The following is a 22,428-nucleotide window of genomic DNA, read 5'->3' as shown; positions in this document are numbered from 1 at the left end:
AACAAGCAGACCTAAGAGACATCTACAGAACTCTCCACCCCGAATCAACAGAATATACATTCTTCTCAGCACCACATCACACTTATTCTAAAATTAGCCACATAATTGGAAGTAAAACACTCCTCAGTAAATGCAAGAGAATGGACATCATAGTCTCTCAGACCACAGTGCAATCAAATTAGAACTCAGGATTAAGAAACTCACTCAATATCGCACAACTACATGGAAACTGCACAACCTTCTCCTGAATAGCAAAATGAAGTAATTTATAATGAAATGAAGGCAGAAATAAATAAGTTCTTTGAAACCAATGAGAACAAAGACATAATGTACCAGAATCTCTGGGACCCAGCTAAAGCAGTGTTTAGAGGGAAATTTATAGCACTAAATGCCCACAGGAGAAAGCGGGAAAGATCTAAAATTGATACCCTAACCTCACAATTAAAAGAACTAGAGAAGTAAGAGCAAACAAATTTAAAAGCTAGCAGAAGACAAGAAATAACTAAGATCAGAGCAGAACTGAAGGAGGTAAAGACATGAAAAACTATTCAAAAAAATCAATGAATCCAGGAGCGGTTTTTGTTTTGTTTTGTTTTGTTTTTTATTTTGAGACGGAATCTTGCTCTGTTGCTCAGGCTAGAGTGCAGTGGTGCTATCTCAGCTCACTGCAAGCTCCACTTCCTGGGTTCACACCATTCTCCTGCCTCAGCCTCCTGAGTAGACTATAGGCGTCCGCCACCATGCCCAGCTAATTTTGTTTTTGTATTTTTAGTAGTGATGGGGTTTCACCGTATTAGCTAGGATGGTCTTGATTTCCTGACCTTGTGATCTTCCCACCTCAGCCTCCCAAAGTGCTGGGATTATAGGCGTGAGCCACCATGTCCGGCCAGGAGCTGTTTTTTTGAAAAGATTAACAAAATAGATACACCGCTAGCCAGATAAAGAAGAAAAGAGAGAAGAATCAAATACACACAGTAAAACGTGATAAAGGGGATATCACCACTGATCTCACAGAAATACATACTACCATCAGAGAAGACTACACACACCTCTACACAAATACACTAGAAAATCTAGAAGAAATGGATAATTTCCTGGACACATACACCCTCCCAAGACTAAACCAGGAAGAAGCTGAATCCTGGAATAGACCAATAACAAGTTCTGAAATTGAGGCAGTAATTAATAGCCTACCAACCAAAAAAAGCCCAAGACCAGACGGATTCACAGCCAAATTCTACCAGAGGCACAAAGAGGAGCTGGTACCATTCCTTCTGAAACTATCCCAATCAATAGAAAACGATGGACTCCTCCCTAACTCATTTTATGAGGCCAGCATCATCCTGATACCAAAACCTGGCAGAGAAACAATAAAAAAATTTCAGGCCATTATCCCTGATGAACATCAATGTGAAAATCCTCAATAAAATACTGGCAAACTGAATCCAGCAGCACATCAAAAAGCTTATCCACCATAATCAAATTGGCTTCATCCCTGGGATGCAAGGCTGGATCAACATATGCAAATCAATAAATGTAAGCCATCACATAAACAGAACCAATGACAGAAACCACATGATTATCTCAATAGATGCAGAAAAGGCCTTTGATAAAATTCAACACCCCTTCATGCTAAAAACTCTCAATGAATTCAGTATTGATGAAACGTATCTCAAAATAATAGGAGCTATTTATGACAAACCCACAGCTAATATCATACTGAATGGACAAAAACTAGAAGCATTCCCTTTGAAAACCAGCACAAGACAAGGATGCCCTCTCTCACCACTCCTATTCAACATCGTGTTGGAAGTTCTGGCCAGGGGAATCAGGCAGGAGAAAGAAATAAAGGGTATTCAATTAGGAAGAGAGGAAGTCAAACTGTCTCTGTTTGCGGATGATATGATTGTATACTCAGAAACCTCACTGTCTCAGCCTAAAATCTCCTGAAGCTGATAAGCAACTTCAGCAAAGTCTCAGGATACAAAACAAATGTGCAAAAATTACAAGCATTCCTATACACCAATAGTAGACAGAGAGCCAAATCATGAGTGAACTCCCATTCACAATTGCTACAAAAAGAATAAAATACCTAGGAATACAATTTACAAGGGCTGTGAAGGACCTCTTCAAGGAGAACTACAAACCACTGCTCAAAGAAATAAGAGAAGACACAAACAAATGGAAAAACATTCCATGCTCAAGGATAGGAAGAATCAATATCGTGAAAATGGCCATATTGCCCAAAGTAATTTATAGATTCAGTGCTATCCCCATCAAGCTACCATTGACTTTCTTCACACAATTAGAAAAAACTACTTTAAAGTTCATATGCAACCAAAAAAGAGCCTGTATAGCCAAGACAATCCTAAGCAAAAAGAACAAAGCTGGAGGCATCATGTTACCTGACTTCAAACTATACTACAAGGCTACAGTAACCAAAACAGGATGGTCCTGGTACCAAAACAGATATATAGACCAACGGAACAGAACAGAGGCCAGAAATAATGCCACACATCTACAACCATCTGATCTTTGACAAACCTGACAAAAATAAGCAAGGGGGAAAGAATTCCCTATTTAATAAATGGTGTTGGGAAACGGGCTGGCCATATGCAAAAAACTGAAACTGGGCCTCTTCCTTACACCTTATACAAAAATTAACTGAAGATGGATTAAAATACATCTTAAATGTAAAACCTAAAACTATAAAAACCCTAGAAGAAAACCTAGGTAATACCATTCATGACATAGGCATGGGCAAAGAATTCACGATTAATACACCAAAAGCAATGGCAACAAAAGCCAAAATTGACAAATGGGATCTAATTAAACTAAAGAGCTTCTGCACAGCAAAAGAAACTATCATCAGAGCGAACAGGTAACCTACAGAATAGGAGAAAATCTTTGTAATCTATCCAACTGACAAAGGGCTAATACCCAGAATCTACAAGTAACTTACACAAGTTTACAAGAAAAAAACAAACAATCCCATCAAAAAGTGGGTGAAAGATATAAACAAACACTTCTCAAAGGAAGACATTTATGTGGCCCACAAACATACGAAAAAAAGCTCATAATTACTGGTCATTACAGAAATGCAAATCAAAACCACAATGATACACCATCTCACACCAATTAGAATGGCATCATTAAAAAATCAGGAACCAACAGATGCTGGAAAGGATGTGGAGAAACAGGAACACTTTTAAACTGTTGGTGGGAGTGTAAATGAGTTCAACCATTGTGGAAGATAGTGTGGTGATTCCTCAAGGATCTAGAACCAGAAATACCATTTGACCCAGCAATCCCATTACTGGGTACATAATCAAAAGATTATAGATCATTCTACTATAAAGACACATGCACATGTATGTTTATTGCAGCACTATTCACAATAGCAAAGACTTGGAATGAACCCAAATGCCCATCAATGATAGACTGAATAAAGAAAATGTGGCACATATACACCATAGAATACTACGCAGCCATAAAAAAGGATGAGTTCATGTCCTTTGGAGGGACATGGATGAAGCTGGAAACCATCATTTTCAGTAAACTAACACAGGAACAGAAAACCAAACACTGCATGTTCTTGCTCATAAGTGGGAGGTGAACAATGAGAACACATGGACACAGGGAGGGGAACATCACATACGGCGGCCTATTGTGGGGTGGGGGGCTAGGGGAGGGAAAGCATTAGGAGAAATACCTAATGTAGATGATGGGTTGATGGGTGCAGCAAACCACCATGGCACGTGTATACCTATGTAACAAATCTGCACGTTCTGCACACATATCCCAGAACTTAAAAGTATAATAATAAAAAATTAAAAATTAGCTAGGCATGGTGGCGCTTGCCTGTAATCCCAGCTACTCGGGAGGCTGAGTGGGAAAATCACTTGAACCCGGGAGGCGGAGGTTGCAGTGACCCGAGATCACTTTGCCTGGGTGGCAGAGTGAGATCTCAAAAAAAGCAAAAAACAAAAAAACCAAAAAACCCCAAAACACACACAAAAACCTAACTATTATACAAGCTGATTGGTGATGTTTTTGGGAAAACATCTAGATCAAATGAGGGAAATGTGAGTTGTTAGTATCAAAATGGAGTCACTTGTGTTACAAAAAGAAAGAAAGAAAGAAAGAAAGAAAGACCTTGAAAAACAGAGCTAGGGAAGGCCATGAAGGGAAGATTATTATGCACAAATGCCTGATAAGAAGTACCACAAAAGGCTCTGCAAAAAACACAACCTTGCAGAAAAAAATACTTCCATGAGGATGTCTGCCCAGCAACTGCCTGCCTGACCTTGGACTGGAGCCACCCTTGTTATTAATCCTTGTAGACAAGGATAATTATTTCTAAACAATTATGTAATCCTCCTCATTTTTTCCTTTAAAAGCTTTTGCCTTCGTTTACCTCCCTGAATACATACATAGTTTATTATGGCTCACATACTCCTGTTGCAATGCCATTCCTGAATAAATATAACTTTCTTTTTAGAGAGTCGCTGTCTGTTACTTAGATTGATATAAGCATGACAACTAAGAAATCATAAAGAAAAGGAGTGGTAGAATTGACTATATAAAAATGCAAGACTTCTGTAATTAAACAAAAACAAAATCAAAAGTTGAAAGAAAATCGTAACATGTATGACAGGAGGCTATATTAGTTTCCTAGTAAAAATCACCAGAAACTAGGTGGATTTAAGCAACAGAAATCTATCCTCTTGCAGTTCTGGAGGCTAAAGGTCTGAAATCAAGGTGTCGATAGAGCCATGTTCTCTTGAAGGCCCCAGGGAAGAATCTGTCTCACGCCTTTTTCTTAGCTCCTGACGTCACCAGCAGTCCTCGGTGTTCCTTGGCTTGCAGCTGCATAACTTCAGTTTCTGCTTCCACTGTCACACGGCATTCTTCCCGTGTCTTCACGTGTTCTTCTAAGGACAGCAGTCATGTTGGATTAAGGGTTCACCCTACTTGGCACGACCTCATCTTCACTGATTATATCTGCCAATGACTCTGTTTCTAAATAAGGTCATTATCTGAGGTAGTGAGGGATTAGAACTTCAGCACATCTTCTTGGGAGATACAATTCCACCAACACCAGTCTTTAATACATGAGTAGATTTTACAAATGAGTAAGAAATGTTGGCAGGGTGCGGTGGCTCACGCCTGTAATCCCAGCACTTTGGGAGGCCGAGGCGGGTGGATCACTTGAGGTCAGGAGTTTGAGACCAGCCTGACCAACACAGTAAAACCCCGTCTCTACTAAAAATACAGAATTAGCTGGGTATGGTGGCGCATGCCTGTAATTCCAGCTACTTGGGAGGCTGAGGCAGGAGAATTGCTTGAGCCACGGAAGTGGAGGTTGCAGTGAGTTAAGATCACGCCATTGCACTCCAGCCTGGGCAACAAGAGTAAAACTCCGTCTCAAAAAAAAAAAAAAAAAAAAAAAAAAAAAAAAAAAAAAAAAGAAAGAAACATTAAAACACCCCAACAGAAAAACGGGCAAACGACAAGCATAGGGAATTTGCACACACACCCTATGTGTTTCCAATAAACATAAGCAAGATGTCTGGCTGTACTATATGTGAGCACACTCCCTTATCTCCAACCTCACTAGTTGCTCTTCCTCCCTTGGGCTATGCACTATGTTACCTTGGGCTAGGTCCTGGATGCTCTTCCTCTTGTCGCCTCAACCTAGATAATTTTATCCAGGCCAATGACTTTACTATAACCTATATGCTAATAAGACTGGCCGGGCACGGTGGCTCACGCCTATAATCCCAGCACTTCGGGAGGCTGAGACGGGCGGATCACAAGGTCAGGAGATCGAGACCATCCTGGCTAACACGGTGAAACCCCGTCTCTACTAAAAGTACAAAAAACTAGCCGGGCGAGGTGGCAGGCGCCTGTAGTCCCAGCTACTCGAGAGGCTGAGGCAGGAGAATGGCGTAAACCCAGGAGGCGGAGCTTGTAGTGAGCCGAGTTGGTGCCACTGCACTCCAGCCTGGGCGACAGAGCAAAGACTCCGTCTCAAAAAAAAAAAAAAAAAAAGACTAAATTTGTGTCTCTAGTGAGGACTTTTCTTTTGAGCTCTAAACTCAGTACAAATGTTATACTTGGCATCTCCAATTGGCTATTCCACAGGCATCATGAGTTTTATACCTTCAAAACAGAACTCTTGAATCTTTCCTCTAACCCTGTTCCTCCCAAGTCTGTTTCATTTCAATGCATGACACCAACATGCATTCAGTTGCTTCAGAACTCAGGGCATCCTTCTTAATTCCTTCCTTTCCCCCTGTTATCCACATCCAAGTTATCAGGACCTGTTGATTTTATTCACTATATATCTACATCCCTCCACTCTCCCAGTCTGTACCACCACTCCAGTCCAAGCTACAATTATTTCTGACCTGGACTACTACAGCCAACCTTCTAACTGATCTCCCTAATTTCACTCTTCCCCTCTTACAGTGGGGCGACTACTGACTACACTTCTGGTTTGTTTGGGACAGTTCCAGTTTTCACCTGTTGCTTGACATCCTGGTCCAGTTAGCATCCCTTTTCATTTGCAGAAGTTTCCCATTTGGATGATAAATTATATGGTCTCCCTACCTTACCATCTTTTCTTTTCACAGTAGCTAAAGTCATCTCTAAAAAATGTGGATCAAGGCCAGATGCGGTGGTTCACGCCTGTAATCCCAGCACTTTGGGAGGCCGAGGTGGGTGGATCATGGGGTCAGGAGATCTAGACTATCCTGGCCAACATGGTGAAATTCCATCTCTACTAAAATACGAAAAGTAGTCAAGCGTGGTGGCGCGCTTGTAGTCCCAGCTACTCAGGAGGCTGAGGCGGGGGAAATCGCTTGAACCTGGGAAGTGGAGGTGACAGTGAGCCGCTCCACTGCACTCCAGCCTGGGCAACGCAACAGAGCAAGACTCCGTCTCAAAAAAAAAAAAAAAAAAAAAAAGTAAATGAAATCATGTCACTGTTCTGCTTAAACCTTCAAAGATTTCTTACTGTATTACAATAAAATCCAAATTCCTTATTGTGGTCTCCAAAGCCCTATAACCTAACCTAGCTACTTCTCATCTCTTCTGACTCTGTCCATCAGTCGTTACATTCCAGCCTCACTGGCTTTCCATTCTTCCAGTAAGTCATTCCTTACCGGAACACTTATTCCTGCCTCCAAGCCTTTGCTTTTGCTGTTCCCTTTGACAATGCCTTATTCGTCTAGATCTCATAGCTGATTTGTTGTCATTTTAGTCTCATATCAAATATTAACTCTTCAGAGAGGCCTTCTCTGAAAACACAATCAAATGTTCCCAATCCCACCAAAGTTACCCTCTATTATACTGTTCTCTTATTTGTTAGTTTGTTTACTGCCTATCTTTCCACAGCAGAATGTAGTTCCATTATCATCTTGTTCACCTGTGGTTCCCAGGGTTACAGCATAGGCTCAATAAATACTTATTGAATAAATGAATCATAATCGATGAAAAAAATTAAAAATAATGACATCTTATGGAATCTGGCTATCAAACAGCAAAGATTAAAAGAACAAAAATACCTTATTTTTTTTCCTAACACTCTGTATTATCACCTGACATTACATTTATGGAGTTGTTTACTATTTGTCTCTCCTCAGTAAAATGAAATCTCCATGAGGGCAGGGACTTGGTTTTCACAGATGTATTCCCAGCACCTCTAAGAGTGCCTGGTATATAATAAGTGTTCAATAAATATTTATGGAATAACTTAACAATACCTAGGGGTGACTAGGAAGCAGAGAAAGGGATATGCTTGGCCATATACCACTGGTAAGAATATTAATGCACAATTTCTGTAGGAAATTTGTCAATACAGTTGACTCCGGAACAACACAGGTTTGAACTTCATGGGTCCACTTACAAGAGAGTTTTTTCAAGAAATATATTGGAAAATTTTTTGGATTTCTAACAATTTGAAAAACTCACAGGCGAACTCCATAGCCTATAAAAATGGAAAAAAACTAAGCAAAAGATATGTCCTGAATGCATAAAATACATGTAGATACTAGCCTATTCTATCCATTTACTACCATAAAGTCAACACAAATATACAAAGTTAAACTTTATCAAAATTTATGCACACAATCACTTACTGACCATACATGGTGACCTTTGCAGTTGACAGAAATGTAAAGATGCAATATTAAATCACATCTTTAAATTTATTTTTGATTTTCTTAATTTGTATCACAACTGCATAAAATTAACCATAGAATACACTGTACTACTGTGATAATACTGTACTACTACCACAGACATCTCCTGCTGCTGTGGTGGTGAGCTCAAGTGTGGTGAGTATCCACTTAAAATGCCATGTGACACTAATCAATTTCTGCATTACTTTCCACTAAACTGTATATTACAGTAAAAAGTGTTCTCTCCTGGGGTTTTTTTTTTCCACTTTTTTTTTTTTTTTTTAAATCATGTGTAGGGTAATATCGTAAACCTTGAATAACACCATGAAATCCATACAAAATGCTACTAGTGATGCTGGATGTGCTCCCAGGAAGCAGAGAAAAGTCATGACATCATAAGGAAAATTGAATTGCTTGAGATGCACCATAGATAGAGGTCTGCAGCTGTGGTTGTCCACTATTTCAGGCAGATGATTTATCTTGGAAACAGATGATGTAAACTTATGGTATTGACAAATACAGTATAGTACTGTAAATGTATTTTATCTTCCTTATGATCTTAACATTTTTCTCTCGCTTACTTTATCATAAGAGTACATATAACATACAAAACATGAGTGAACTGACTGCTTATGTTATTGGTAAGGCTTCCAGTCAACAGTAGGCTACTGGTAGTTAAGCTTTCCAGGAGTCAAATATTATATGTAAATTTTCAACTGCACGGGGGGTTAGCAACCCTAACCCCCATGTTATTCAAGGGTTAGCTACATATATCAAAAGTAGGGCACACCTTTTGACTCAGCAATCTAACTTCTAAGAGGAATTTAATAAACAAATGAACAAGAGTATAAAGATTATGAAGGAATTTTTCACTGGGTTCTTAGAGAAAATTTAGAAACGAAGGCATAATATCCATTAAGAGGAGGTTATAAAAACATGTATGGGGAGGACACATAGGTATGTATGTATTCACATGTGCATTCACAAGTAAACATTTGCATAGACATACATCAAAATGTTAACATTGGTTATCTTTGGATGGTGAGATTATGGGCAATTTTAATTTTCTTCTTTATACATTTATAAAAATTGTATAATTAGTTCAACAAAATTAACTATCTGAAAATATTCTGCTTTTATAAGTAAAAAACCAAAAACCCCCAAACTAAAAAGCCACAATAAACACAGAAACACACCTCATCAACTAAGTGAAGACTAAAGCCCGGGTTAAGAATAAAGAGTTCAGAAATGTCAACTTCATTATTAGATATGGCTTTCTTAAGTTCAAGCAAGTTACTTTCCCTTAGTCAATATTTATTTAAAAAAAAAAAAAAAAGAAAGATGTGAAAGTTGCTTCTTTTATCTCACTGCCTGTGAAGCTCAAGAGGGACAGGCCTGGGCTTAGAAACAACACAAAAAGTGGCAAAAGCTATCATTTATATGAGACCCTTTCCTTGCATTTGTCTCATTAAAAATTTAAAACCATCCTGCTAGGTAAGCATTAATGTTCTCAGGCTCAAAAGCTGAGAGCTGACAGAACTTTCCAAAACTCAAATAGTTGAGTTTGAGTTATGCTATGTTGGAGATATTGATTCAGAAGCCTCTCTGACCTCAGAGCCGTCAGGAAAAGCTACAGAAAAAAGGGCACTTGTAGACTTTATAACCTTGTAAGTCTCTCAATGCCTCTGATCTTTTACATGGTTATCATACCACCCTTATCTAACTTGCAAAAAAGATAAAACAAGAATAAGCTTGGAACTTTTAGAGAGCTGGAATAAGTATCTGGAGAAGCATGATTTAAATTGGGTACTGCTCTCTGGAACGTGCCCTTCATTTCGATTCAACTCAAAGGCTCCAGATCAAAATGCTTGCTTGAGTGGTCACAAGGGAGAGGAACAGTGAGAGAGCACACCCATGTACGTGTGTGAAAGACCACAAAAGACTAGGATAACGATGGCATCCGACCACTGAAGAGAGAAGCTGGACCAGAACGAGGGAAAATGGACAACACTTGGGAGGAAAGGAAGCAAGTGAGAAGGACAAAGTTAAACAGGTACTGAGAGAAGGGGCTAGAGGAATGAGGAAGAACTAGGAGGAAAGCAGTATTTTTTTCCTTCCACCTTTTCTCTCTCTACTCTTTTCCTTGATGATCTCAGTCACTATTAGGCCTTCAATACTCCTTTCTGTTTGCATGACTTCCAAATATCTCCACTCTTGCCTTTTCTCCAACTACTGAGCTGGCCACATCCATCTACATTTCCTATTAACACTGTAAATCCAACAGGTCCCACCTGAATTCAGCATCTCCTTCATCCCAAGCCTGCTGCTACTTTTATATGCACTTCTCTTATACTTGTCAAACATCCATCTAACCCATTCTCTCTCCCCATATTCTTTCAATCGTTCCTTCATCCAACAAATATTTATTGTGCATCATTATGTCCGCTACATTCAGCGACAGCCCTAGATATACCCATTCACTCATGAAGTCGGGTCATTTCTGTCTTGGAAATCTCTTCTGACTACTTCATGAGCTGCCTAACTCAACTAAATTTGTTACTAAGACGTACTGAGAATCCCTCTTGCTTGAAAAATAATTAACTAGTTAATATATTTTGAAAAATATATTAACTAGTTTTGTACGCTATTCATTCTATAGTGATCGTCTAGCACTTGGCACTGTACCTCGGGCACAGAAACCCAATGGAGGTTTAGGGACTGTAAACTAGCTGGAAAGGGAACAGGGGCCGCAGAAGCTAGGAAACGTCTTGAAGGAGTATTTGCATAGGAAGCATGGTAAACTGTATGATCTATACACATAACATCAGCTTGATAATCCTTGTGTTTCCGGGGGACGGCTCTGGGAGGCTGGGGAGATCGCTGGAAGCCTTCTGAGAGAAAAGCTCCACCTCCCACCCCTTGAGAAGGTCCTCAGTAACCACCTGATGAATGTATCACCTTATGAGGGGACCATGGATGTTGTGTTCGCCGTTGTAGCCCCAGCCCCTGCAACATCGGTCCGTAGTAGGGATTCAATCAACATCTATGCAGGATTCTCCAAAGGCAGATAATTCACCACCTCATGAATGAGAAAAATGAAAGGGTTCTGGGGGAAGCAGAAATAGTGCGCGAGGTTTCCTTCTCTGTTCCTTCAGGGCTTGGTACGGGGTAATTGCTTGCTGAGGAAATAAATCGCCCTTCTGCACAACTTCAAAATCGGGCCCCTCGCTCTGCAGTCAGGCCCTGGAGCGCGGCCACCATCTGGCCCAGGCCCGCGCTTCTCTCCCTCCCAGCCTGGGCTCCTGTTACCTCCCTGCACGCATCTGTGCCCACCACAGGCCCAACAATTACGGGCTCCCGCTTTCCTGCCTCAGCCAGGGCCAGTACACTCGAGCCCCCACGTCCCGCCGAGGCTCTGAGGACGCCCGCGGCCCCGGCCTGAGACCCCGGCCCCTGCAGCAGGCGCGCCAGGAGCTCGTCCATGTGCTCGCCCGCTTTCCAGCCGCAGTCCTCTCGGGCTTCAGCGTTGAGCCCGGGAGGCCCGGCCGCCCGTGTCCCTGCCCCGGCCCGCCGCGCTCCCCGGGGCCCGAGAGGCCCGGAAGGAGGTAAGGCGGGAAGTGGCTGCAGCTGTGAGGAGCAAGGGGGTGGGAAGGGGGCGGCGGGCCCAGCAGAGGGTTGCGAAGACGCGCGCCCCCAGACTAGGCGACGCTCACTCACCACGGTCCGGCGGGGCAGGGCGCCGGGGGTCCGCGACAGGGCCCGGCGCAGCCTCCGCGACCGGCCCGGGCGGGCGCCCCCGGAGCTCTCGGAGCCGCTGTCGTCGGAGATCACGATGAAGTCCTCCATGGCTGCGGGCCCCGACCGAGCCAGCGCGCGGGCGGCCGGCGACCCAGGCAGCGGCAGCGGCGGCGGCGACTTCGGTTCCTGCTTCTGAGGTGGCGGCGGCAGCGACAACCCGGGCCATCACCACGCCGGCCCCGCCCCGAACCCCGCCCCTCCCCGCCCCGAGCCCCGCCCCTCCCCGCCCCGAGCCCCGCCCCTCCCCGCCCCGAGCCCCGCCCCTCCCCGCCCCGCTGGGCTGCCAAGCCCCGCCCACCGGCGGCGGGCGGCTGGGGTCAGGGCCGGGGTCGCTGTGCTTCGCGGCGGCGCGGGTCCTCCCTTCCCCAGGAGAGAGAGAAAGAAAAAAGAAAAATGGAGTCGCCACTGGCTTCGGCCGGTGTTGGGGGCAGGCGTACGAGACCCCGAGGCCGCGGGGACTTCCCCACCTGCTTCCAACTGACGTGAGGCGCGCCCAGCCCCAACCTAGCCCAGGTGTGAAGCTCCTTCCGGACCGAGAGGGCCTTGACTGAGGGGGCAGGGAGAGGAGTCCTGGCCCCCGAGTGACGGAGGGTGGGTGACCTGGCTTCTGGCCGAGCTAGGGGAGACAGACCCCACTTTTTGGTGCAGATGCGCAAGTGCATCTGTAGGATAAATGCCTGAAAGTGGACTTACTGGTGCAAATGCCATGTTTTTGTAGTTTTGATAAATGATGCCAAATTATCCTCCTAAATTGTACCAGTTTTGCGGTTTCACTAACAATATGTGTCTCTCAGGAGTTTAAACTGAGATTTAGAGCAGGAGTGTCCCATCTTTTGGCTTCCCCGGGAAGAAGAATTGCCTTGGGCCATACATAAAATACACTAATGATAGCTGATGACCTAAAGGAAAAGAGTTGCGGCGGGGGGGAATCTCATAATGTTTTAATGGGCCGCTTGCGACTCAGGCAAGGGGTTAAACAAGCTTGGCGTAGACAGTTGTTCAGTTGGTATGAGGATCAGAAGCTGAAAAGGTGCACAAAAGAAGCCATGAAGCAGCAGAGGCCACGAATAATTAGACGTTGTGAATAGCAGAAGTTATAAAGGTGAAAAAGGTTGTCACTAGTGGAGGAATCGGTGGGTAGTTGGCTGCTTGTAGGGCAGGACCATTAAAATCAAGATAGGACCTATTGGTACACTAAATGTGGGGTATTGACAAAATTCTGCTGCTCAGGCTCCAACAATTTTGCCAAATATGTTAACAGATCCAAAGAATATGTGTTTAATAGGAGGGGGATTTGTTCCCAAAGGAATGGTTATCAGGTCTCTCTAAATACTGTCTAATGCAGTGTTTTTCACACTTTAGTGAGTATCAGAATCACCCAGAGTGTTTGTTAAAACAGATTGCGGCCAGGTGCGGTGGCTCACGCCTGTAATCTCAGCACTCTGAGAGGCCGAGGTGGGTGGATAACTTGAGGTCAGGAGTTCGAGACCAGCCTGGCCCACCTCATCTCTACTAAAAATACAAAAATTAGCTAGGCATGGTGGCAGACACCTGTAATCCCAGCTACTTGGGAAGCTGAGGCAGGAGAATTGCTTGAACGCAGGAGGCGGAGGTTGCAGTGAGCTAAGATCGCGCCATTGGACTCCAACCTGGGGGACACAGCGAGACTCCATCTCAAAAACAAAAACAAAAACAAAAACAAGCAGCAAAACACAGAGCGCTGGGTTGCTGGTATGGTTTGGATCTGTGTCCCTGCGCAAGTCTCATGTTGAATTGTAAGCTCCAATATTAGAGGTGGGGCCTGGTGGGAGGTGATGGGATCATGGGGGTGGTTTCTTTTTTTTTTTTTTTTTGAGCCGGAGTCTCGCTCTGCCGCCCAGGCTGGAGTGCAGTGGCCGGATCTCAGCTCACTGCAGGCTCCGCCTCCCGGGTTCACGCAATTCTCCTGCCTCAGCCTCCCCAGTAGCTGGGACTACAGGCGCCCGCCACCTCGCCTGGCTAGTTTTTTGTATTTTTTAGTGAATAGTTTAGTACCATCCCTTTGGTACTGTCCTTGTGATAATGAGTTCTCTTGAGATCTGGTTGTTTAAAAATGTGTGGCACCTCCCATCTCGCTCCTTTCTGCATGTTACCTCCACTCCCTCTTTGCCTTCCGCCTTGATAGTAAGCTTTCTGAGACCTCCCCAGAAGCAGATGCTACTGTGCTTCCTGTACTGCTTGCAGAACCGTGAGCCAATTAAACCCCTTTTCTTTATAAATTACTCAGTCTCAGGTATTTCTTTATAGCAATTCGAGAATGAACTAACAATCACACATCAGATTTTCTGACTGAGAAAAAGAATTTTGGGGGTGGGGCCCTGAAATTTGCATTTCTAACAAGTGCCCAGGTGATGTTGATGCTGCTAGTCTGGGGACCACACTGTGAAAACCACTGGTCTGGTGGACAGGGAGTTTATGCCCAGCAGATTTCAGACATTCTGGTCCAATGGGTGAAGCCACCCTTATGAAAGGATTCATTAAGTTGTCTTCATCTAAAGCTATTAAACATTTAGGGTTGTGGTCTCTCACACCTGTAATCCCAGCACTTTGGGAGGCCGAGTTGGGAGAATAGCTTGAGGCCAGGAGTTTGAGACTAGTCTGCGCAATATAGCAAGATCCTATCTCTACAAAAATAAAAACAAATTAGCCAGGTGTGGTGGCGCATGCCTGTAGTCCTAGCTACTCAGGCAGCTGAGGCAGGAGGATCCCTTGAGCCCAGGAGGTAGAGGCTGCAGTGAGCTATGGTAGTGCCACTGCACTCCAGTCAGGGCAATAGGGTGAGACCCTGTCTCAATAAAACAAAATGAAACAAAATACACAACCATTTAGTTTGTTTAACTACCTGCTTGCTGAAACACTGTCTTCTCTAAGTTTCTATGATGCTGTACTTCTCTCACCACTTTTTTTTAAGTCTCCTTAGCTGACTCCTATTTCCCTACTCACTCCTTAAACTCTTGATGTCCCTTAGAGTCCTGACATCGGCCACCTTTACACACTGGACCTCTCCCTATACAATCTCAACTATTCCCTGGCTTCAGTGATTGGTTTTATGCCAATGGCTGCCATGAGTTTATCTCAGCCCAGCCCTCTCCTTAAAACTCCAGTTTATGCATCCAAACATCTGCTGAAGTTCGTAGGCCTCTCAGGTTGAATATGTCTAAAGCCAAACTCACCCTCATGCTCCCCACACCCACACAAAAGCCTGCTTTCTGTCTGTGTTCCCTGTCTTATGGTGATGGCTCTAGCAGCCAGCGATTGCTGAAGTGAAAAACCTGAGCACTGCACTTGATTTCTCCCCTTTCCTAAACAAGTCCTGTCTGTTTTACCTCCTACACACCTCCTGCATCCCTCTACTTTTTTTTTTTTTTTTTTGAGATGGAGTCTTACTTTGTCACCCAGGCTGGAGTGCAGTGGCGGAATCTCGGCTCACTGCAAGCTCCACCTCCTGGGTTCACGCCATTCTCCTGCCTCAGCCTCCTGAGTAGCTGGGACTACAGGCGCCTGCCACCACGCACGGCTAATTTTTTCATATTTTTAGTAGAGACGGGGTTTCACTGTGTTAGCCAGGATGGTCTCGATCTCCTGACCTCGTGATCCACCCGTCTCGGCCTCCCAAAGTGCTGGGATTACAGGCTTGAGCCACCGCGCCTGGCCTCCTCTACTTCTTTTGGCCTCTCCTGCTGATTCTAGCCAAGCTCTGGCCTACTCTACTGTAGCAAGACACAAGAGTGTTCAGATTTTATCTTTCTCATCAACCATCCTGCCTGAAATACAGGAAACTCAGGACCCCTGGTGGTATAATATGAGAACACCTTAAAATTATCCTGCCCTTACTTGGCAACCCAGGTGGGATGAATGCTGGCTCTGAAGTTGCCTTCCTTAAAACTATGAGTAATGTCACTTACGTTTGTGTGGCCATCCTGGATTTGTCTTGAAGTGCACCATTTACCCAAGACTTCCAAAATGATTGTATGTTTTGCAGAAATTTGTGTAGTTTTTTTAAGGTGGTACTTTTTCATAGACTCACTCCCCCCAAACCATACATTAGTCTCATGTAAAATGAGAGGCTAATGTAGTATTTTATGCAGCCAGTGAATACTGTATTTGGTGAGTACCTGCTAGATGCTAGGTATTATGTTAGGGGTCGGGGATAAAGCAGTGAGCAGGGCAGCTATTGCTTTTGTTCTCAAAGAGCTTAGCAGTTAAGGAAGTATCGCTAGTTGGTTAATGAAGAAAAAAATGTTTCTTTTCTTTTAAAATAATTTTTAATGAAACATTTATACATGAAAAAATGTGTGAAGATGCAAATCAAAACCACATTGAGATCCTACTTTATACCCATTTAGGATGGCTATTTTTTTAAAAAACAGAAAACAAATTTGCTCAAGGATATGGAGAAATTGGAACCACTGTGTGTTGCTGGTAGGAATGTAAAATGGAGAAGCAGCTGTGAAAAATAGTTTGGCAGTTTCTCAAAAGTTAGACATAGAATTACCATATGATTCAACAATTCTACTCCTAGATATTTGCCCAGAAAAATGGAAAACGGGGACTCAAACAGGTACTTGTCTGCAAATCTTCACAGCAGCATTATTTGTAATAGCCAAAAGGTAGAAACAAGTATTCCTCAGTAGATGAATGGATTAGTTTTGGGGTGGGGGGAGGGGGGAGGGATAGCATTAGGAGATATACCTAATGTAAATGACGAGTTAATGGGTGCAGCACACCAACATGGCACATGTATACCTATGTAACAAACCTGCACGTTGTGCACATGTACCCTAGACCATAAAGTATAATAAAAACAAACAAAGAAATAGCAAAATAGGCAGAAAGTAATCGTAGAGTCTGGATTTGCTCTATGACACTGGAATTGCTTAAAAAAAAAGTGGTATATACATATAATAGAATAATATATTCAGCCATAAAAAGGAATTAAATTCTGATAACATGCCACAACATGGATGAACCTTGAGAATATTATGCTAAGTGAAATAAGCCAGATACAAAAGGACGAATATACAATTCCATTTACATGAAGTACCTAGAATAGGCAAATTCACAGAGACAGGTAATGGAATAATGGTTTTCAGGGGTTGGGGATGGGGAGGATGGGGGGTTTTTGTTTAATGGGGAGAATGGGGAGTTCTTATTTAATGGGTATTGAGTTTCTGCTTGGGATGACAAAGAGTTCTGGAAATGGATGGTGGTGATGGTTGCACAACTTTGTGAATGAACTAATGCCACTGAATTGTACACTTAAAATGGTTATAATGGTAAATGTTGTGTTATGTCTATTTTACCAAAATAGAACGCACTATATGCATAGTTTTCTTTCATAAATTTTAAAAGCATTATAGACAAGGCTAAAGGCCCCTTTTGCCGCCTCCCCCATCCAGATTCCCAATTTCCCTTTTTCAGTGCTATTATGTTTATTCCTCTAGAGCTGCTTCTATGTATTTACCTGAATTCATATGTACTTACTAAAATTACATGCATTTTTAGCTTTATGCAATTGCATATCTGCTCTGGTATTGAGTTTTTTTTTTTTTTTTTTTGAGATGGAGTCTCACTCTGTCACCCAGGCTGCAGTGCAGTGGCACAATCTTGGCTCACCACAACCTCCTCCTCCCGGGTTCAAGTGATTCTCCTGCCTCAGCGTCCCGAGTAGCTGGAAGTAGCTGGGCATGCACGCCACCATGCCTGGCTAACTTTTGTATTTTTTTTCTTTAGTAGAGATGGGGTTTCACTATGTTGACCAGTCTGTTCTTGAACTCCTGACCTCGTGATCCACCTGCCTTGGCCTCCCAAAGTGCTGGGATTACAGGCGTGAGCCACCGCACCCGGCCTGCTGTAGAGATTTGAAACTGTCATTTGTGGTAAAAACACTCTAAATACAAAGCTTCCTGCCTTATTAATGGAGATATATATATATATATTTTGGTGGTGGTTATTTATCTTTAAAAGATTTTTTCTTTTTTCTATTTTTCGTTACATGGCAGGGTCAGTGCCTGCAGACCCGCTTTTGTTTATGCTAAAGCCAGCTAGCTCAAGTTTCTCCCTGCTGTAGGGAACATTCTGTCCCTTCTGCTGGATTCCAGGTCTAATCTTCCAGTTTCAGAGCACTCTTAGCTTTTCCACTGGATTGCTTCAGCAGGCGGCCTCTCAGTTTACATAACTTTATTTAAATCATTTTCTTATCCTTTCTCCCTGCTTCCTTCCCATCTTCAAATTTGCTGTGATATCAAGGTCTTTGTAAAAATTTTGTTTCATTCCCTGTGTTCAAATATGATACATCCTTATTTGAGAAAATTAAAGCAATTGAGAATGGTTACGAAGCAGAATGTTAACTCCATCATATTTTGATAACATCTTTCCAGATATCTCTAAATGGCTGATACTCACGTGCAAAATTTTTACATCCATATTGTATCACAGTTGGTTTTCTTAAATTAATGTGTCCTTATGGTTTTCTGTGTCAGTGAACATGGATCTATAGTATCCATATTGTCTATTTTATGGCTCACATTTTAAAATAGTGTTTTTGCTCTTATATAGAAAACCACAAAGAAGCAAGTAAAAAAATATACCACGTTCTCCCATTCTTGGTATCCCTCATTGAACAGTTTGTAAAATTAAAAGAAACATCTTGTGAGTTCAGAAAATTCTTGCAACAAAACTTACAAAATAAAAAGTGAAAGTTGAAAGCCACCCTCTCTTTCCTAGTTCTTCTTCCTAACACTAAATACCCGTATTAGTTTCTTATAAATCCTTCAAAATGTATTTACTTACTACACATACTTATCTGTTTTAGCACACCCCAAAAAATCACACTGTACAGTTATTTACTTTGCCTTTTTTTTCATTTATCATGGGCATTATTTCCTAACTGCATTTTTTCCATACTGTCTCTTTTTAACAGCTTACGTTAAAAAGTTATTTGTTAGGCTGTGCCACAATTTATGTAATTGGTTTTCTATCATGGATATTTTGGTTGTTTCTAGGGTTTTTATTCGTGTAGTTTTGTTATTACTATTATCAATTATGTTACAACAACGTCTTTGAGCTTCTAAGAAGTCTTGCCAGCATATCTGCAGGGAAATTCTTTTTTTTTTTCTTGTGAGATGGAGTCTTGCTCTGTCACCCAGGCTGGAGTGCAGTGGCGCAATCTCAGCTCACTGCAAGCTCTGCCTCTCGGGTTCACACCATTCTCCTGCCTCAGCCTCCCGAGTGGCTGGGATTACAGGCACCCGCCACCACACCTGGTTAATATTTTTGTATTTTTAGTAGAGATGGGGTTTCACCGTGTTAGCCAGGATGGTCTTGATCTCCTGACCTTGTGATTCACCCGCTTTGGCCTCCCAAAGTGCTGGGATTACAGGCATGAGCCACTGCACCCGGACTGGGAAATTCTTAAGTATGGGGAACTGGGTTAGAAGATGTGTGTTTTACATATTGATAGAAATTACCAAATTGTCATCCAGAAAGGTTACACCAATAAGAACACTTGAGAGTGCCTGTTTCCCCGAATTCTTCAAGCACTGGTTATCAAACTTTTTAGTTGTTGCCAGTCAAATAATTTAAGTTGGTATCTTGTGCTAATTGCCTTTACTTCATTATGAGTGAAGTTAAGATACTTTTAAATTGCTCATTGGCTATTTGTAGCTTTTTCTTTAAACTCTGTTCATATACATTGACTTTTTTTCTCCTATGCTGTTCATCTTTTTCAGTAACAGTGAAATTTATATGAGTAGCTAACATTTACAAAGTACTGCATTGCTTGCATATTCAACAAGACACCAAATAATGAACATTTAGAGTGTTTACAGTATTATCTTGCAGCTTTAAACATTCTTGCACATACATCTTTGTCCTCTGGACCAGATACTGTTTAAGTTAAATTTCTAGAAGTGGAATTGCTGATTTAAAGTTGAATTCTTTGTCCACATGTTCTAAATAGCATTGTGTGATAGGGGAGTGGTCCAAGTGAGGAAGTAGGAAAGACAGGAACTATAAACAGTTGCTCCTAATTGCAAGGCCAATCAGCTCTAAATTAGAGTTGAGTTAGCAGGCTAATTGATGATATCATCCTAGCTGCTTTCATCAGTAAGCTTCGTAAAATCCTAACTCTCCTTCTCTATTTGAGAGCCCAGAACTCCTGGGAGTCTGCAAATTCTAGGGTTAAAAAAAAAAGGGAAAAATAATTTTGTAATTTCCAGGTGAGCGATAGTATTAAAAATTATAAGCACAGGCCGGGCGCGGTGGCTCAAGCCTGTAATCCCAGCACTTTGGGAGGCCGAGACGGGCGGATCACGAGGTCAGGAGATCGAGACCACCCTGGTGAACACGGTGAAACCCTGTCTCTACTAAAAAATACAAAAAACTAGCCGGGCAAGGCGGCGGGCGCCTGTAGTCCCAGCTACTCAGGAGGCTGAGGCAGGAGAATGGCATAAACCCGGAAGGCAGAGCTTGCAGTGAGCTGAGATCTGGCCACTGCACTCCAGCCTGGGCGACAGAGTAAGACTCCATCTCAAAAAAAAGAAAAAAAAAAATAAGCACATTCTGAATCACACATTCTGAATCATTTTATGACCATACAATTCCAACATTGGCTTTATATTTCTGTTTCCAATTGCCTGCGTTGGTGCATAATGTTTTAAGGCACTATGGTAGTTCATGAATTTTAATTAAGTGAAGGGAAGTAGTGGGAGAATTGAGCCAGTTTACTTATGGGGCAGGTGGCTTCTGGGGCAAGCAGAGCTCAAAAGAACCTGGGCAAAAGCAATCCCTTAAATTAGAAGAATGTAGGAAATGATTTGAGGGAGGATGAATTGCATAAATCCTGTGTTTGTACAAATTGTTCATTAGCAGCAAGTATAGTAGGAAACAATGACATTGTTTTGCATTTCTGACTTGAGTAATAAATGGATTAGGATACCAATTCAAGCCAAATTGCATTAATGACCACAATGTCCACCTTAGTTTTACAGGAGTTATTGGGTAACTGCATTAAACCAGGCATTCCAGGATTGTTTGGAGGCGGTTTTGACCAAGTATGAGGTCTACCTTGAGGTAGCGAAGAACTGAAGTTATTAACACCATTTTGTACAGAATAATTATCTGAACATTTTCTGCATTCATTTTATTGACAAAATCAAATGGACAAAAATTGGTGTGCTCTCAAGTTTTGTTCTAATATGCATTTATTTAATAAGGATATATAAAGTGCTATTTTTTCTTTTTTCCAGTGTTACTTTCTTGTGAAAAAAGACATCCAAGACAAAAATCTACTACTCACATTAAGTTGTCCTTTGTCCTAGTTACCATTACATACATATTCAGTTTTACATATTTTAACAATATTGTGGCTAGACTTTGGATTTATACATTTCACTTAGCATACCATGAATATTTTCCAGTTTCACTCATCTGTTTGTTATCTCCCTTTATGCTCTTGCCTTATACATTCTTTGTTGACCACCATCACCAGGCAAGTGTTGTTTGCCCAGGTGTGTAAGCCTGTACATATTTCTCCATAATCACGTAAGCCTCTCCAAAGATATAGACATATGTACACACATACAAATATATAAAAATATGTAAATGTGAATTTGTCATTTGCTTTTACTAAAGTGAAATCATAAACTATATTTCTTAACCACATTTTTTTTTGCTTAATTCATCAGGACAGCCACCAGATCAATAGCTACAGATCCAGCTTGTTTTAAATAGTGACATAATTATTCCTACTGTAGAGGTACATGTTTATTTACTTTTTCCCCGTTGATGGTCATTCAAGCTGTTTTCATGTTTTTTGTCATTACAGTGTCACAGTAAGTCTCAGATTCAACCTTACATTGTTAGGACTAGGATCACTAGATCAAAGGGCATGTATATTTTTGGTTTTAGTGTATAAGGCCATGTTACTTACTTTAAAAGGTTGTAGGGCGTATCACCCAGTATCAATGTGTAGACCTTATTTGGATCTCAGTTCAAACAAAATATAAAAAGTATGACATTTATAAGACAGTTGGAAATTTGAACACAGGGTCAGGTGTTGTGGCTCATGCCTGTAATCCCAGGTCCTGGGGAGGCTGAGGTAGGAAGATCACTTGAGCCCAGGAGATCAAGGCTGCAGTGAGCTATGATTGTGCCACTGCACTCCAGCCTGGGCAGAAGAGCAAGACCCTGTCTCTTAAAAAAAAATTTGAACACTTTGTAGATGTTTCACTAAATTAAGGACTTTTTGGTTTTCTTTTTTTTTTTAGATGTAATAATGGTCAAGAAACATTCTGAAATATTTATGGATAAAATAATTTGCTTCAGAAAGGTATTGGGGAGAGAGAAATAGATGGAAACAGGGATAAAATGAATGGCCATGAATTGACAATTACTGGAGCTGGTA

The 22,428-nt window shown here is 42.0% G+C and overlaps 1 protein-coding gene across 2 annotated transcripts in view; it reads right to left on the bottom strand.

Annotated features, from left to right (window-relative positions):
- Positions 1-12,123, bottom strand: part of SIMC1 (SUMO interacting motifs containing 1) — a 92,464-nt gene extending 80,341 nt beyond the window's left edge. For both annotated transcript variants that reach the window (XR_001445673.3, XM_015141460.3), the window contains exon 1: positions 11,904-12,123. Coding sequence is in view for 1 of the 2 variants with exons in the window: in XM_015141460.3 (XP_014996946.3) it covers positions 11,904-12,032 (129 nt within the window). In the remaining variant the exon portion in view is untranslated. The remainder of the gene's footprint in view (positions 1-11,903) is intronic.
- Between the last annotated feature and the right edge of the window lie 10,305 nt (positions 12,124-22,428).

This window comes from Macaca mulatta, chromosome 6, assembly GCF_049350105.2.
Source record: "Macaca mulatta isolate MMU2019108-1 chromosome 6, T2T-MMU8v2.0, whole genome shotgun sequence".
Lineage (NCBI taxonomy): Eukaryota > Metazoa > Chordata > Mammalia > Primates > Cercopithecidae > Macaca > Macaca mulatta.
The sequence above is the reverse complement of the archived record's forward strand: the minus strand, read 5'-3'. Positions and strand labels throughout refer to the sequence as shown.